Source organism: Alosa pseudoharengus, unplaced genomic scaffold (assembly GCF_046254945.1).
Source record: "Alosa pseudoharengus isolate Yale_2024_CS ecotype anadromous, Long Island Sound unplaced genomic scaffold, YU_APseudo_1.1 YU_APseudo_1.1_scf_13, whole genome shotgun sequence".
Lineage (NCBI taxonomy): Eukaryota > Metazoa > Chordata > Actinopteri > Clupeiformes > Clupeidae > Alosa > Alosa pseudoharengus.
In genome coordinates, this window is record NW_027468598.1 from 39124713 (window position 1) to 39142212 (window position 17500).

Genomic DNA, 17500 nt, shown 5'->3' on the forward strand with positions numbered 1-17500 from the left:
CGAGAGTCGCCGAAAAGCATCCCTGCATCCCTGGCCCCTAAAAAACTCTTCGGATCTGCACGATTCATATAAGTCGCCCAAAGCAACGTGAAGGAGTCACCGAAAAGCGCGTTGTTTGTATCCCTGTAATATCAACTGAAGCAAAAAGGCGAAAATGTTGTTTGTTGGCGTCGCTGATAGGCTGTCAACCACGGAACTCTACACAGTTTACTTCTACATCATAGACCTCTGAAGTTCGCCTACAAAAAAGCTGCCATCTTTGACATCCGGTATCTGGCGATTTTTCCTATGGGAAAATAACATGGGGATTTTGAATAATCGCACCTGTTAAAGTCTCGTGGGGATGAAAAAGTCTGAAATGCAGACGTTTTCCTGAACACACTTTTGTCCTCTGCCTTCGAGTGGATACTGTTATCTCCGGTAAGTGAAGGCGGCACACTTAGATTGTTGCTACTCCAGAGCTAACTTGCAATGCAATTTGCCATAGGTAGTTAGCTTCAATTAACAACCGGATCTCCTTATATGGGCAAAGATGGCCGTTTTGGATCTTTTTTGTAGGCGAACTTCAGAGGTCTATTGCTATCGACTCCGACTCACTCAGGTCCTGTTAGCACGTATATATTTTTTAATTAGGCAAGATGCAGTTAAAACATGTAGACACAAATATTAAGCAAAAAATGTAAAATCATATATTGAGGTGGTGATGAAAAATTTACTACCAAGTCAAATTGCATTTATTACCTTTTACTACCTTTCAAGGGCCTTAATTTTGGTAGATTCTATTTACTACCTTTTACTACCGCGCGGACACCCTGCACACACTTATACACTTAGGCTAGCGCAAGTCATCAGTATGTGTTAGCCTGCCACTGAAAAACAAACAGTCTTACCCACTCCAAAGTACCCCCGAGGCAAATAAATTATAACGCCAGACAATCAATGTAAATGTATCCACTGATAAATATCACACTTAGGAAACGAACTTGGAAATGAGGTCCTATGTCCAAAATCCTGAAACACACTTTTAAGTTAATCAGAGAGTCTGTGAACTTTCAGAAGTAGTTCATGACTTTCTTTTTCACTATGGTATGAAAATAAAGTCACACAGAGGCTAAATCCTCTAGTCATTTTTCAACATCGGAAAGACAAGAGAATACGCTAAATGTCAATAAAAAGAAAGTGTTTTGACATTTGTAAGTCAGAGAATGTCTATGAAAAATAGGTACTTTGTTGAAAATGCCTATATTTACATGTAATGTGACAAACATGCTTGGACAAAGTCCCATGGTTATCTTGCCCCCATGCACATTATGGAGGATGGTAAGATAGGCAAAACAATCCCATAAGAACAACTGTTGGAGAGTTACAGAAAAAAGGTATCATCTTGGGGTCACCAAGTCCCCCAAAACATCTTCAAAAGTGACCTCACTGCTAATAGATTATTAAGAGGGCATGCCGGGTAAAAGCCTGTCCAGTCATTTAATTTAAATATCTATTATATATTTATATAATTTGTATCATTCCTAATCAATTCCTTATTTCAAATACACTTGAGTAACCGCCACTTTAAATATCTATATAGTTATAAATAATATTACGTTTTAACTCCATGTTGTTTTTGTTGATGGACAGCGCAATTTTTGATTCAGAGTTGTTCTGTTTTGATCGGTTTAATAAACGACACATACACTTGTTGTGTGGTCGAAGCAAGGAATTGTTTTCATTCATTTTCTTGCAATTCCCAAATAACATTAGATGGGTCTAATACATTTTAAAAAAATGTTGTCAGTTGTTATGTTTTATTCTGAGGGCAAAAATGATATTTGCACAGATAGGCTGACAACTAACACCCCCCCCCCGACAGCCATCATCCATCACCATGGTCTCTAGTGTGTAGCTGCTCTTGAGGTGCTGGGGGCAGTTCTTACCATGGTCTCTAGTGGGGGCAGTTCTTACCATGGTCTCTAGTGGGGGCAGTTCTTACCATGGTCTCTAGTGTGTAGCTGCTCTTGAGGTGCTGGGGGCAGTTCTCATGGTCTCTAATGTGTAGGTGCTGGGGGCAGTTCTCATGGTCTCTAGTGTGTAGGTGCTGGGGGCAGTTCTTACCATGGTCTCTAGTGTGTAGCTGCTCTTGAGGTGCTGGGGGCAGTTCTCATGGTCTCTAGTGTGTAGGTGCTGGGGGCAGTTCTTACCATGGTCTCTAGTGTGTAGCTGCTCTTGAGGTGCTGGGGGCAGTTCTTACCATGGTCTCTAGTGGGGGCAGTTCTTACCATGGTCTCTAGTGGGGGCAGTTCTTACCATGGTCTCTAGTGTGTAGCTGCTCTTGAGATGCTCTGGGCAGTTCTCACCATGGTCTCTAGTGTGTAGCTGCTCTTGAGGTGCTGGGGACAGTTCTTACCATGGTCTCTAGTGTGTAGCTGCTCTTGAGGTGCTGGGGGCAGTTCTTACCATGGTCTCTAGTGTGTAGCTGCTGTTGAGGTGCTGGGGGCAGTTCTTACCATGGTCTCTAGTGTGTAGCTGCTCTTGAGGTGCTGGGGGCAGTTCTTACCATGGTCTCTAGTGTGTAGCTGCTCTTGAGGTGCTGGGGGCAGTTCTTTGGGGGCAGTTCTTACCATGGTCTCTAGTGTGTAGCTGCTCTTGAGGTGCTGGGGGCAGTTCCTATTGCGTCTCTGGAGCTCAGCGATGCGTAGCCAGTCCTCACCAGCCTGGTCAGGCTCATTCTCCATCCCCACACAGAAGGCACTGGAGGCTGCACACACACACACACACACACACACGTACACACACATACATGCACGCACGCACACATACACAGGCACACACGAGCACACACACACACACACACGTACACACACACACACACACACACGTACACACACATACATGCACGCACGCACACATACACAGGCACACACGAGCACACACACACACACACACACACAATGGAGAACTTTAGTGCAGACACAGTACGTGTTGTAGTGTTTTCTCTCCTGAGTGCATGAGTGTGTGTGAGTGTATATGTGTGACGGTACATGAGTGCATGAGTGTGTGTGAGTGTATATGTGTGACGGTACATGAGTGCATGGGTGTGTGTGAGTGTATATGTGTGACGGTACATGAGTGCATGAGTGCGTGTGAGTGTATATGTGTGACGGTACATGAGTGCATGGGTGTGTGTCCTGTGTGAGTGTGTCAGAGTCACTGTGTTTGTGTGTGTATGTGAGTGTGTGTGTGTGTTTCTGTTAGTGTGTGCGAGTGCTTCTCTTTCTGTGTGTGTGTGTGTGTGTGTGTTTCTGTATGTGTTTTTCTATGTGTGTTTTTCTGTCTCTCTGTGTGTGTGTCCAGAACTGACCTTGTGTGGGAGCAGCGTTGAAGATGCTACTGCGGCGATATCCGGGGAGGTTGAGAAGGTTGTCGCTGGCAGCAGCGGTTGCCGTGGTGGCGGGGTTGCCAGGCTGTGTGGGGAGCTCCGTGGCAACAGGACAGGAAGACAGGTTGGGGTGGGACTGAGCCGCCTGCAGACTGGGCTTCTCATTCTAACACACACACACACACACACACACACACACACACACGCACGTCAATTTTGTGGTGGTTATGTTGCTCTGCCCCCTGCTGGCACTGGCACACACACACACACACACACACACCCACACCCACACACCCTTACCGTTAGCAGCCTAGCTGGAGCATCATTTGAGACTGTGTGTGTGTATATGTGTATATGTGTGTGTGTGTGTGTATGTATGTATGTATGTATGTATGTATGTATATGTGTGTGTGTGAGAGTTCAGAGATTTCACATCATTATTCAAACTAATCTCAACTTCATGTGTGATTGTTAATTAAACAGAACTGACCTAACCAACCAAACTGGCCTAACAAACCAAACTGGCAGTTCAAGTTCTGTTCAAACCGTTCATGAGAATATTAGAATAGAAGGTTCTGTAGCTACTGCTTACTGATGCTGTATTAGTATCTATACCCCCCCCCCCCCCCCCCCTCTGTAGGCTGATGCTGTATTAATATCTATATTCCCTCTGTTTCCAATATAAGATGCACTATTTTCTGGTATATCTAATAGGTAAAACAAAACTGTCGTAAGCAGTAAATCAGGATGGCTGAGCTGCACTGCTGGTATTGTGTTTTGACATTGTTACCCTCAGACTAACATGGTGGTTATCTTCAGACTAACTGCAAATCTGGATGAAGCCAATTATAATTTTTCCAACTATAACTTTTTATAACCCTTCTCTACGAATGTTTGTGTGTGTGTACCTACCCTTTTCATGGTGATGTTGAGGACCTGTGTGTGTGTGTGTGTGTGTGTGTGTACCTACCCTTTTCATGGTGATGTTGATGGTCTGGGTGCGTGTGTGTGTGTGTGTGTACCTACCCTTTTCATGGTGATGTTGATGGTCTGGGTGCGTGCGTGTGTGTGTGTGCGTGTGTGTGTGTGTGTGTGTGTGTGTGTACCTACCCTTTTCATGGTGATGTTGATGGTCTGGGTGCGTGTGTGTGTGTGCGTGTGTGTGTGTACCTACCCTTTTCATGGTGATGTTGATGGTCTGGGTGGTGCGTCTGCGCTGTGCGGAGCTGGTGAGCTTGTGGGCGGAGTCTGTGATGCGGTCGCCTGGTAACCGTGTGGTGGGCTGCGTCCCCATAGGGGTGAAGTAGAGCGTCTCCACCGAGCCCTGTTTCATCGCCAGCCGCCTAGAGCTCCTCGCCACCGGCGTACTGAGGTACACACACACACACACACACACGCACCCAGACCATCAACATCACCATGAAAAGGGTAGGTACACACACACACAGGTCATCACCACCGGTGTACTGAGCTACACACACACACACACACACACACACACACACACACACACACACACACGTCATCACCACCAGTGTACTGAGCTACACACACACACTAGGGGTGTGAATCTCTCATGTAAAAGACGATACGATTCACATCTAGATACATGGGCACGATTCGATACAAGAAAAGATACATGTTCATAAAAAACGATTCAGTACAATTCGATGCGATGCGATGCAATTCAATGCAGTTCAAGAATGGAAAGCATTCTGAACGATTTTATCATTTGCTCATGGTGCACATTAATTTTATGTTATCAATCATCATGTTCATGGTTGTCAATTAGGCAAAAAAAGTGTGAATATGATTATGTAAACTGAGGTTTGTATCATATACTGTATTGAAATGAAAAAATAATAGTCTACATTTCAGTCAAACACAGCAGCCAAATACAACATAAAAAGAATTTTTTATAGACATTATAGATTTTATAGTTATATCTGATTGTCTTCAAGGAGCTGTAGCCTATTGTTGAGGTAAGACAATACCGAAATAAAATAAAACAGTGCTTAAGACACTTTTGGCCTTTTCTCATAGCCTACAAGAATAAAATAGGCCCACATATCAATGAACACTCTGGGCTTATTTTGTTCCAACGGTAGACCTAATATGCAAAAACCAGAAACAGTGCCACAAGTCTGAGTGAATATGAACAAAATAATAATAATTTGTTCTCGTTTTAGCAGCAAGGGCCAAATTATTCTTTACATTAAGGAAATCCCTTCATCAAACGTAAGGTTACTCTACAGACTTCAGACTATCGTTTTCGTGCTGGATTTTGAAAAACAAAAGAGTAAAAACTGTCAAACGACCGAGTGCAAGTTGTCACGTGCTTAAGTTGCAGTAGATGTATGGGTAATGAGGTCCTTTGACAACGTTGGGCAATGAATGTAGCCCAAAACGAACTGCATTACCCACAAACCCGTGCCATGTGTAGTTTCAAAACCGGAAATGGGATGAACGCGCTACTTGCAACGTAAATGAGAGTCTGAGCGAGCAGAAAAGGTTGTGAACCGATTCGTAACAAGTAAATCGATATAACGACTGGTTCATTTCAGTTTTATTCCGATACGGGGCTTCACGTATCGATGTAGCCGTATCTTACACGTTAAAAACGGATACCGATACGTATCGGTTAATCTTTACACCCCTAACACACACACACACACACACACTACCACGCCTGGTGTTGGTCTTCCTGTGTTTTGGTTCTGGCTACCACCCCCTGGTGTCTGTGTATGCGTGTTTGATATGTGTTTAATGTGTGTGTGTTAGTCAGTAAGAGAGGGTGTGTGTGTGTGTGTGTGTGTGTGTGTGTATCATACCTGGTGGAGTTGAGAGAATCATCCAGGCTCAGGCTGTCGGAGCTGAGGTCATGCTCCACTCTCCTCTTCTCTCCCGCCTGCTTCCTCTTCTCAACCGCCTTCTGTTCGTTCACACACACACACATTACACACAAACATTGCACACGCACACACACATTAAAACACACATAAGCTGTGTCTCACTTCAGGGCATTTGTGCTACCCAGTGTTTCCCATACATTGACTTATTTGTGGCGGCCCACCACAATATCAACATTGACCACCACACAATAATTTTCCAGGTTGTACTATAACATGGTTAGCATCATAACCACGCTGCACTAATTTGGTAAAAACTGTTGCATTCAAGTTAATTCTGCAAACCTACCACCACAAATAGAATTCAATTCTGTGGGAAACACTGTTACCTAATGTTATTTAAACATTTATTAAATATTTAAATGTATATGTGTCTCGTCTTGAATGAAACGTCATAAACACATCGAATCTTGGGACCAGGTAGGCCGCGAAGCATAAGCTTACACACGATTCACCCTCCGTTTCGGAAAAGAAGGGTGGGGTTGGATTCACACTCCGTTTCGGGGAAAAGAAGGGTGGGTTTGTCGGCCGAATTCGAAGGAGCCCACGAAATGGGACCGCACTAGTAGCGCCACTATAACGCAACCGGTCTACGAATCTGGCCTTAGAATCATGTAGCCCCTGAACCATACTTACAAAGAGTAGGACGGAGGAAAAGGGATATTTTATAGAATGGGAGAGTGGTAAGGGGGTATTTATAGAGTGAGGGGGGTAGGGGGGTATTTATAGAATGGGAGAGTGGTAAGGGGTATTTATAGAGTGAGGGTGGCATGGGGGTATTTATAGAGTGAGGGTGGTAGGGGGGTATTTATAGAGTGAGGGTGGTAGGGGGTATTTAATGAGTGTGATTGAGTGGGAGGTAGGGCTGCACGATATTAGGAAAACATGCGATATGCGATAACATTATTGAGTACTGCGATAACAATATAACTTGCGATATTTAAATATTTAATGTTTTTCTCCATTCTACTTGCTGCTAACATAGACTGAAGGGTGGGGGGTGGTAAATGTATAATTACAGAAATAAATGTATAATTTTCTACATAAACAATATAAAATATACTGCTCAAAAATTAAGGGGACACTTCAATCATACACTGGATTGGTGCTGACACTGTTTGATTCTGAGCAGAAGAAAAACTTTTAAGGCGAGTGTTTTATTTTGCAAGAACTGTCAGACATTCTGTGAATGTAGTTTGAGAATGGAGAGAAGAGTGGAAGGTTTCAAAAAATTGGTTTGAACAATTGTGGAAAACTGTAAGTGTTCCTTTAATTTTTTGAGCAGTATATTATGTAGCCTAGGTGGACAGCTAAGATACCCACTGACTAGGCTATCGAAGTTGTGTGGAAGATGTGCTCCAAGAAAATCCTCGTAAAAGACGGATAGACAGCCAATCTGAATACTTGCGCACCAACCAGCGGAATATTCCACATTGCCAGCCTTCGCTGGGCCTAACAAAAAAGCTACTGTACTTAAGCTATATCGCGGCGGTCACTCATCTAAAATCTTAAGTATCCCAGTCTGTAACCTCATACGCTGCGCATTCCACGTTATTAGGCTACCGGCATGCCGACTACGAGGGCAGCGGAAAGTGAAAGTAAGTGGCTGCGATCACACAGTCCAGGCTAACAAAGTAGGCTAAACAACTTTTACAAATAACGAATCCAGATTACCTCTCTGCTGCTGTCTGGGGCTTTTGCTAAATGCAAATTATGAAATACAAGCCTTACAGTGAAAGACAGATAGGCTATCTTCTGATCCTATAACAACGAAAGAAATTGTTTATTTGAACACGGTGGAGAAGGACTCATTTGGCGCTGTGTTTGTAAGTCGGCCTTCATAAAACCAAAATATTTCCCTATAACAGACGTGTTTTTCCTTTTAGTCACCAATTCCTCTTCACCTAAGTGTAGCCTACCTCGCTCGACTCACTATCTTCAGCCATCACGACTTAGCTCCCGCTTCCAACACCTAAAACACCACACACCTAAACTGGTGGGGGACGGGCTTCTAGGGCTGCATGACAGCATCGGTTTGGTAAAATATGTTGACATTCAGAATGTGAATACACCATAGACTGTATGGAATGCGTGCGGCACAGAAAATGTATCAAAATGTATCGAAAATTAAGTAATCTTTGCGGTATGTCCATCGCAAGGGTTGATATCGCGATAACGATACATTTTAGATATATCGTGCAGCCCTAGTGGGAGGGTAGTAAGAGGAGATTTAGAGAGATCAAGGGTGGTTAGGGAGTATTTATTTAAATACCCCTTTACCTCCTTCATACTCTAGAGGGGGGGGGGGGGGGTAAGGTGGTATTTAAAAAGAGGTATTTAAACAGAGAACGGGTGGTTAGGGAGTATTTAAAGAGAGTGGGGTGGTAAAGGGGTATTTATAGAGTGTGTATGGGGGGGGGGAGGGTAAGTATAAGTATATATACTCTTTTGATCTTTTGAACAGCACACAGTGAACACACAGTGAGGTGAAGTACACACTAACCCGGAGCAGTGAGCTGCCTGCTACAGTGGCGCTCGGGGAGCAGTGAGGGGTTAGGTGCCTTGCTCAAGGGCACTTCAGCCGTTCTTACTGGTCGGGGTTCGAACCGGCAACCCTCCGGTTACAAGTCCGGAGTGCTAACCAGTAGGCCACGGCTGCCCATTAGGGGGTATTTAAAGAGAGTGGGGTGGTAAAGGGGTATTTATAAAGTGTGTATGGGGGGGGGGGTGGTAAGGGGGTATTTAAAGAGAGTGGGGGTGGTAAAGGGGTATTTATAAAGTGTGTATGGGGGGGGGATGGTAAGGTGGTATTTAAAGAGAGTGGGGGTGGTAAAGGGGTATTTATAGAGTGTGTGTGTGTGTGGGGGGGTGGTAAGGGGGTATTTAAAGAGAGTGGGGTTGGTAATTACTGCGGGCTCTGAGAGCCTAGTGTGTGTGTGTGTGAGAAGAGAAGCAGGGCAGGGACAGGTTTACACTCCGCACCTCACATTTGAAACATTTAAAGGCGTGTGTGTGTTTGTTAATCATCATGTGTCCTGTATAAGGTTTGTAAGTGAGAACTGTTTAAGGCCTATTGGCATGTGTGCATGTGTGTGTGAGTGCTACTGACCTTGCTGACGTACTCCCTCTCCTTCATCTCCAGCTGTTTCTGCAGTGTGTCGGCGAGCCTCTGGGTGGCGCTGTTCTCCCTCTGCAGTGTGCTGTTGAGCGTCTGCACGGTCTCCAGCTCCCGGCGCAGGGCCTGCACCTTAATCTCCGCCCTCTTCTTAGACTCCTCCCACTCAGACAGCTCCTGCTGCAGCGCCACCCTCTGAGCACACTCCGTTTCCAGGGAAACAAGGTCTGTTTGCTTCTCCCTGGCAGCTTCCTGAAGCTGCAAAAGCAGCCTGGTCACCTCTTCTTCACGTTTCATCACTTCCTGTTGTAGTACCACCTTTTGAGCAACCTCTGTCTGCAAGGAAACAAGGTCTGCTTTTCTCTCAGACACAGCTGTCTGAAACTGAGACCGCAGTTTAGTGACTTCTTGCGCTAGTGAAGTATTCCTAGAACGTTCCATCTCCAAAGCCTCCATGTCTGCTTCCCTCTTGGTGGCAACTTCCTGAAGCTGAGCCTGGAGTTTGGTCACTTCCTGTTGGTGATTAGTAACTTCCTGTTGAAGCGCCGCCATCTGAGAATGCTGGGTCTCCAAGGTAACCATATCTGCCTCCTTCTCAGTGACTGCTTCCTGAAGCTGAGCCTGGAGTTTGGTCACTTCCTGTTGGTGATTAGTAATTTCTTGCTGCAGAGTAATCCTCTGTGCTCGCTCCATCTCCAAGACTGCCAGATCAGCACCCCCCTTGGTGGAGACCTCCTGAAGCTGAACCTGCAGTCTTGATACTTCCTGTTGGTGATTAGTAACTTCCTGTTGTAGCACCATTTTCTCAGAATGCTCAGTCTCCAAGGTAACCATATCTGCCTCCTTCTCAGTGGCAGCTTCCTGAAGCTGAGTCTGGAGTTTGGTCACTTGCTGTTGGTGATTAGTTACTTCCTGTTGAAGCTCCGCCATCTGAGAACGCTGGGTCTCCAAGGTAACCATATCTGCCTCCTTCTTAGTGGCAGCTTCCTGAAGCTGCGTCTGCAGTTTGGTCACTTCCTTCTCCAGCAAGGTCTTCTGAGCATGTCCTGCTTCCACGGCAACCATATGAGCTTTGTTTTCAACAACAGCTTCATGAAGCTGAGCCTGGAGTTTGGTCACTTCCTGTTGGTGATTAGTAACTTCCTGTTGTAGCGCCTCCATCTGAGAACGCTCGGTCTCCAAAGCTACCTTAAATGCCTCCTTCTCAGTGGCAGCTTCTTGAAGCTGAGTCTGCAGTTTGGTCACTTCCTGCTCATGCAAGGTCCTCTGAGCATGTCCTGCTTCCACAGCATCCATATGAGTTTGTTTTTCAGCAACAGCTTCCTGAAGCTGAGCCTGGAGTTTGGTCACTTCCTGTTGGTGATTAGTAATTTCATGTTCTAGCGCCGCCATCTGAGAATGCTTGGTCTCCAAGGCAACCTTATCTGCCTCCTTCTCAGTGACAGCTTCCTGAAGCTGATTCTGCAGTTTGGTGACTTCCTGCTCCAGCAAGGTCTTCTGAGCATGTCCTGCTTCCACAGCATCCATATGAGTTTGTTTTTCAGCAACAGCTTCCTGAAGCTGAGCCTGGAGTTTGGTCACTTCCTGTTGGTGATTAGTAATTTCATGTTCTAGCGCCGCCATCTGAGAATGCTTGGTCTCCAAGGCAACCTTATCTGCCTCCTTCTCAGTGACAGCTTCCTGAAGCTGATTCTGCAGTTTGGTGACTTCCTGCTCCAGCAAGGTCTTCTGAGCATGTCCTGCTTCCACAGCATCCATATGAGTTTGTTTTTCAGCAACAGCTTCCTGAAGCTGAGCCTGGAGTTTGGTCACTTCCTGTTGGTGATTAGTAATTTCATGTTCTAGCGCCGCCATCTGAGAATGCTTGGTCTCCAAGGCAACCTTATCTGCCTCCTTCTCAGTGACAGCTTCCTGAAGCTGATTCTGCAGTTTGGTGACTTCCTGCTCCAGCAAGGTCTTCTGAGCATGTCCTGCTTCCACAGCATCCATATGAGTTTGTTTTTCAGCAACAGCTTCCTGAAGCTGAGCCTGGAGTTTGGTCACTTCCTGTTGGTGATTAGTAATTTCATGTTCTAGCGCCGCCATCTGAGAATGCTTGGTCTCCAAGGCAACCTTATCGACCTCTTTCGCAGTGGCAGCTTCCTGAAGCTGAGCCTGGAGTTTGGTTACTTCCTGTTGGTGATTAGTAACTTCCTGTTGCAAAGTAATCCTCTGTGCTCGCTCCATCTCCAAGACTGCCAGATCAGCACCCCCCTTGGTGGCGACTTCCTGAAGCTGAGCTTGCAGTGTGGTCACTTCCTGTTGGTAATGCAGAACGTTCTGCTGCAGAGCAGTCTTCTGAGCACGCTCCATCTCCAAGGCTACCATATGAGCTCCCCTCTCAGTGTCCACTTCCTGAAGCTGAGTTTGGAGTTTGGTCACTTCCTGCTTCAGTGAAATTTTCTCAGAACGCTCATTCTCCAAGGCAACTATATCCGCCTCCTTCTCAGTGGCTGCTTCCTGAAGCTGATTCTGCAGTTGGGTCACTTCCTGCTCCAGCAAGGTCTTCTGAGCATGTCCTGCTTCCACAGCATCCATATGAGTTTGTTTTTCAGCAACAGCTTCCTGAAGCTGAGCCTGGAGTTTGGTCACTTCCTGTTGGTGATTAGTAATTTCATGTTCTAGCGCCGCCATCTGAGAATGCTTGGTCTCCAAGGCAACCTTATCGACCTCCTTCGCAGTGGCAGCTTCCTGAAGCTGAGCCTGGAGTTTGGTTACTTCCTGTTGGTGATTAGTAACTTCCTGTTGCAAAGTAATCCTCTGTGCTCGCTCCATCTCCAAGACTGCCAGATCAGCACCCCCCTTGGTGGCGACTTCCTGAAGCTGAGCTTGCAGTGTGGTCACTTCCTGTTGGTAATGCAGAACGTTCTGCTGCAGAGCAGTCTTCTGAGCACGCTCCGTCTCCAAGGCTACCATATGAGCTCCCCTCTCAGTGTCCACTTCCTGAAGCTGAGTTTGGAGTTTGGTCACTTCCTGCTTCAGTGAAATCTTCTCTGAACGCTCATTCTCCAAGGCAACTATATCCGCCTCCTTCTCAGTGGCTGCTTCCTGAAGCTGAGTCTGCAGTTTGGTCACTTCCTGCTCCAGCAAGGCCTTCTGTGCATGTACTGCTTCCACAGCAACCATATGAGCGTTGTTTTCAGCAGCAGCTTCCTGAAGCTGAGTCTGTAGTGTGGTCACTTCCTGTTGGTACTGCATGACTTCTTCCTGCAATAAATTCTTCTCAGCAAGCTCTGTTTCCAAGGCAACCATATGAGCTCCCCTCTCAGTTTCCACTTCCTGAAGCTGAGCCTGGAGCTTGGTCACTTCCTGTTGTAGCACCATCTTCTCAGAACGCTCATTCTCCAAGGCAACCATATCCGCCTCCTTGTCAGTGGTAGCTTCCTGAAGCTGAGTCTGCAGTTTGGTCACTTCCTGCTCCAGTAAGGCCTTCTGAGCATGTCCTGCTTCCATGGCAACCATATGAGCTTTGTTTTCAGCAGTAGCTTCCTGAAGCTGAGTCTGTAGTGTGGTCACTTCCTGTTGGTACTGCATGACTTCTTCCTGCAATAAATTCTTCTGAGCAAGCTCTGTTTCCAAGGCAACCATATGAGCTCCCCTCTCAGTTTCCACTTCCTGAAGCTGAGCCTGGAGCTTGGTCACTTCCTGTTGTAGCACCATCTTCTCAGAACGCTCATTCTCCAAGGCAACCATATCCGCCTCCTTGTCAGTGGCAGCTTCCTGAAGCCGAGTCTGCAGTTTGGTTACTTCCTGTTGGTGATAAGCAACTTCCTGTTGTAGCGCCATTTTCTCAGAACGCTCAGTTTCCAAAGCAACCATATCCGCCTCCTTCTCAGTGGATACTTCCTGAAGTTGAGTCTGCAGTTTTGTTACTTCCTGTTGGTGATTAGCAACTTCCTGTAATAGCGCCATCTTCTCAGAACACTCAGTGTCCAAGGCAACCATGTCCGCCTCTTTCTCAGTGGCAGCTTCGTGAAGCTGAGCCTGGAGTTTGGTCACTTCCTGCTGCAAACGTTCCCACTAGAACAAAACCACATCAGTTGACATGTTGGAGAAAAATAAATGTGCACGCATACACACACACAAACAAACACAAACACACACACCACAGAATGAACACATTTAGTACAATGCATTGCCGTGTACTGTACCTCCATTATGGGTCCCATGACCTCTCCGTCTCCATGGTGACAGGGCCGAAAGCGCACCTCTGTCAGCTCCTCCTCCAACACACACACCTTCCCCCGCTCAATCTCCAGCTGCTCACTCAGACACTCCTGGAGACACACAAAACCATCAGCCCAACACACACACACACACACAGCAGTGTACTGGGAGAAGGAAAAGGCACCTTGTGCTGCAGCGCTTGGCTTAGCTCCTGCTGCAGTTCCTGCTTCCTGCTGCCACACTGAAGCTCCTCCTCCTGTAGAAGCATCATCTGTTGCCTTAGCGACGCCAGCTGCCCAGCCAGCTCACGCACCTGAGTAGGAGCAGATGAACTGGCCAATCAGAGAACAGCAGTGGATTCCCTCAACCCAAGGCTTTACTCCATTCTCTGAACCAAATCCTCAGTTGCCTGAACACATTTCTTGCATCGATCATCAATTGCGTGGCCACAGCTGAATCACAAGCGCAGTTGAATGGAGTTAACCGATTGTGACATTAAAAATAATTGAAGTTCAGCGATCATACAGAATAATAAGATGTCAAAAAGCAGCGACATACTCGAACTAATTACTGCATGTAGACTGAGGGTATGACTTAATAGCCTAGTCTAGCAGATTGGAAAGTGGATGTTGTGGAAGTGAAAATACAATAACAGAACAGCAAAAACTTGCTAAATGTTTCTCCAATTGACGCATTTCACCTGAATTTGGATTACACCTGCTTTTAACATGCAGAAGTTTTTCACCGCAAAACAGACAGTCTTGAATTTCCCCTTGGGGATAAATAAAGTAAGTATCTATCTACAGGGGTGTAGTGGGCGTTGGACGCGGGGGAACACCGTCCCCCCACTTCTTGGGGCATTGTTTTGAGCATTTTAATAAGCATTTAGTAATATAACAAGTGTTGTTACCAGTGATAACGCATCACACAAATGTCTCCAATTAGAAGACAAAGGAGGGTTCTCCGCAACTCTGATGAAGATGTGACTACATCGAAACGTTAGTCAAAGTTAATAATGTTTTACACCTTTTAGTAAAGAATAAAGAATATTAAGAAGGCATTTGAGCTGCACCGGCGTCTCTCCTTGTCTCCAATTAGGCCTCTTTGCCATAAAATTCGTTACAAGAATGACCGTCATGCTGTAGCACTCCACCATGCGTAAAAGACGTTAAAAACGATGCAGCTCGTCGTTCCGCGTTACCCGAAAGTAGCTAGAAAGTGGCTAGAAAACCATAGATTATAGGCTATAGCATCTTCATGGCTCACTTCCTTGCAATTCCTTCGTTTGTGTTTTGCAGAAAGCAGGTAGGCTAAACCAGTGGTCAAAATGACATGAAGCATGTGTGAGTAATACGAGTGATTTTTATCGAGGGAGCTCCAATATAAGTGATAAGGCCATTTAACCATAAGTAATGACCCAACGGTGAACCTGAACAACTTTAGGAAAAACTAGGATTAGTGCAGCTACTTTCATCCAAACAAAAACTTTTCAAATGACTGGCACTTGCCTGCCCAGTGCTCTTTGTTATTTTTGTTTCGTTTTGTTTTATTGACGTGCAGCCAATTAATCAGCAGCCCTGCAATTAATCAGCCCTGCAATTAATCAGCAGCCCTGCAATTAATCAGCCCTGCAATTAATCATCAGCCCTGCAATTAATCAGCCCTGCAATTAATCATCAGCCCTGCAATTAATCACCAGCCCTGCAATTAATCACAGCCCTGCAATTAATCATCAGCCCTGCAATTAATCACCAGCCCTGCAATTAATCATCAGGGCTGGTGATTTGCAATTAATCATCAGCCCTGCAATTAATCATCAGCCCTGCAATTAATCATCAGCCCTGCAATTAATCAGCAGCCCTGCAATTAATCATCAGCCCTGCATTTTAATCATTCGCAATGACATTCATATGACGCCCCCTGTTTTTGTATTTTTAGTTGGATATTGGATGTGAGAAGAAGATGGCTGTTCCATAACACAGTGCATTTAGTAGCCTAGTGTGTGAATGTCCCTCACTGGGAAACATTATAGTTTGATACTGCAGCTGGATTCTTCTTAGACTGGAAGAAGAATCTGTCTGTTCACCCGTTCCATTTTTTAAAAGCCATTCCATTATTGAGAAGTTGTACATTTCTCTATTCCATTATTGAAAAGTTGATTACATTTCTATTCCATTATTGAAAAGTTGATTACATTTCTATTCCATGTTAATAGTTTTAAAAAGAAAGGAAAGAAAATAAACTAAATCTTTGTGTGTGCTGTAGGCTAAAGTGGTTATAAAAAATGAAAAATTGGAATCTGCTAAAATCGGTAACTATGAAAAAACAGAAATCGGAAGCGGCCCAGAAAATTGGGAGCATCCCTAACACACACCTGTGAGAGCAGTCCATTCCCATCACACACACACACACACACACACACCTGTGAGAGCAGTCCATTATCATCACACACACACACACACCTGTGTTGAGAGCAGTCCATTCTCATCACACACACACACACCTGTGAGAGCAGTCCATTCTCATCACACACACACACACCTGTGAGAGCAGTCCATTCTCATCACACACACACACCTGTGAGAGCAGTCCATTCTCATCACACACACACACCTGTGTTGAGAGCAGTCCATTCTCATCACACACACACACACACACACACCTGTGTTGAGAGCAGTCCATTCTCATCACACACACACACACACCTGTGTTGAGAGCAGTCCATTCTCATCACACACACACACACACCTGTGTTGAGAGCAGTCCATTCTCATCACACACACACACACACACACACCTGTGTTGAGAGCAGTCCATTCTCATCACACACACACACACACACACACACACCTGTGTTGAGAGCAGTCCATTCCCATCACACACACACACACACCTGTGAGAGCAGTCCATTCCCATCACACACACACACACCTGTGAGAGCAGTCCATTCCCATCACACACACACACCTGTGTTGAGAGCAGTCCATTCTCATCAAACACACACACCTGTGTTGAGAGCAGTCCATTCGTATCACACACAAACACACACACAGGCACACAGAGAGCAGTCCATTCGTATCACACACACACACAGAAACAGACACACACCTGTGTTGAGAGCAGTCCATTCTCATCACACACACACACACACAGAAACAGACACACACCTGTGTTGAGAGCAGTCCATTCGTATCACACACACAGACACACACACCTGTGTTGAGAGCAGTCCATTCGTATCACACACACACACACACACACACACACAGACACCTGTGTTGAGAGCAGTCCATTCTCATCACACACACACACACACAGAAACAGACACACACCTGTGTTGAGAGCAGTCCATTCGTATCACACACACACACACACACACACACACAGACACCTGTGTTGAGAGCAGTCCATTCTCATCACACACACACCTGTGTTGAGAGCAGTCCTTCTCATCACACACACACAGACAGGCACACACACACACCTGTGTGGAGAGCAGTCCATTCTCATCACAGAGGTGGTCCACTCGCTTCTCCTTTTGAAGGTTATCAGTCTTGAGATCCTGACTCTGTCGGAGGACTTCATGCAGACGCTGAAGCAGCCTGGATAGAGGACACACACACACACACACACCTCTTATTCTGTAGCTCCACACAGTGCGTTCTTGTGCTGGGCCTCCTACTCACCCCACCCACACACACCCCACTCACTCAACCCACCGACTCACTCACTCCACCCACCCACCCCACACACACACCCACCCCACATACACTCACCCACCCCACACACACACACACTCACCCACCCCACACACACACACACACACACTCACCCACCCCACACACACACACTCACCCATCGTTCTTATTCTGCAGCTCCTGCAGTGTGTTCTTGTGTTGA

General features: G+C 45.9%; 1 protein-coding gene across 1 annotated transcript in view; it reads right to left on the bottom strand.

Annotated features, from left to right (window-relative positions):
* Positions 1 to 17500, bottom strand: part of numa1 (nuclear mitotic apparatus protein 1) — a 46909-nt gene that overhangs the window by 10998 nt on the left and 18411 nt on the right. Inside the window, exons 10-18 of the mRNA XM_076283010.1 lie at positions 17456 to 17500; positions 17085 to 17202; positions 13785 to 13913; positions 13585 to 13710; positions 9389 to 13453; positions 6202 to 6302; positions 4545 to 4737; positions 3353 to 3536; positions 2613 to 2749 (exon numbers count right to left, since the gene is read on the bottom strand). The exon at positions 17456 to 17500 is cut by the window's right edge and continues 67 nt beyond it. Of these exons, the coding sequence (XP_076139125.1) occupies positions 2613 to 2749; positions 3353 to 3536; positions 4545 to 4737; positions 6202 to 6302; positions 9389 to 13453; positions 13585 to 13710; positions 13785 to 13913; positions 17085 to 17202; positions 17456 to 17500 (5098 nt within the window). The remainder of the gene's footprint in view (positions 1 to 2612; positions 2750 to 3352; positions 3537 to 4544; positions 4738 to 6201; positions 6303 to 9388; positions 13454 to 13584; positions 13711 to 13784; positions 13914 to 17084; positions 17203 to 17455) is intronic.